General features: G+C 57.0%; 1 protein-coding gene across 1 annotated transcript; it reads right to left on the minus strand.

The window, feature by feature from the left end:
• Window positions 1–10: 10 nt before the first annotated feature.
• Window positions 11–529, minus strand: LOC104915641 (protein Niban 2-like). The gene is made up of 2 exons (XM_010726555.3): window positions 410–529; window positions 11–283 (listed from the first exon to the last, which is right to left on the minus strand). The coding sequence occupies exons 1-2, from the start codon at window positions 521–523 to the stop codon at window positions 32–34; spliced, it is 366 nt and encodes a 121-aa protein (XP_010724857.1). The 5' UTR covers window positions 524–529; the 3' UTR covers window positions 11–31.
• Between the last annotated feature and the right edge of the window lie 6 nt (window positions 530–535).

Here is a 535-nt window from a genome sequence, read left to right on the forward strand (position 1 = left end):
ATGGGTCTGGGTCCTCCACCTCCTCCCTCACTCACTTGCCCCAGATCTCAGCAAGAGACATGAAAGTCTCAAAAAGCAAGAAGCACTTGCCAAAAAACTTTTGGCATACGCTATGAGGGTCCTTGCTGTCCTCCTCACAGGGCATAGGAGCAGCCCCAGCCCTTACCTTGAGCACCCTCTCGAGGATGCGCTGGATGGACTTGCAGAGCTCATCCTTGCCCTGAAGCTTCCCCAGCTCCTGGTGGAGCAGCGTCTCAAAGGTGTACAAGGCATCATCCATTTGCTGTGACAAGAGCCAAGAGGTCAGTGGCAGTGGGGGACCAAAGGGGCTGGGCTGGATCTGTCCCCACACTCCAGCAGCTCTGCCTTGGGCAGATACGGGGATGAAGGCAGGGAATGGTTATCCTACCTGTCGCATGTGGATCTGGGCCCTCTGCTTGAAGACAGACGTGCTGGAGACGTCGAAGCGCTGCTGGAGGCCCTCCAGCTTCAGCTGCTCCATCTTCTCGTAGCACGACTGCATCTTCACCGGGTG

This window comes from Meleagris gallopavo, unplaced genomic scaffold (genome assembly GCF_000146605.3).
Source record: "Meleagris gallopavo isolate NT-WF06-2002-E0010 breed Aviagen turkey brand Nicholas breeding stock unplaced genomic scaffold, Turkey_5.1 ChrUn_random_7180001838511, whole genome shotgun sequence".
Classification (NCBI taxonomy): Eukaryota; Metazoa; Chordata; class Aves; order Galliformes; family Phasianidae; genus Meleagris; species Meleagris gallopavo.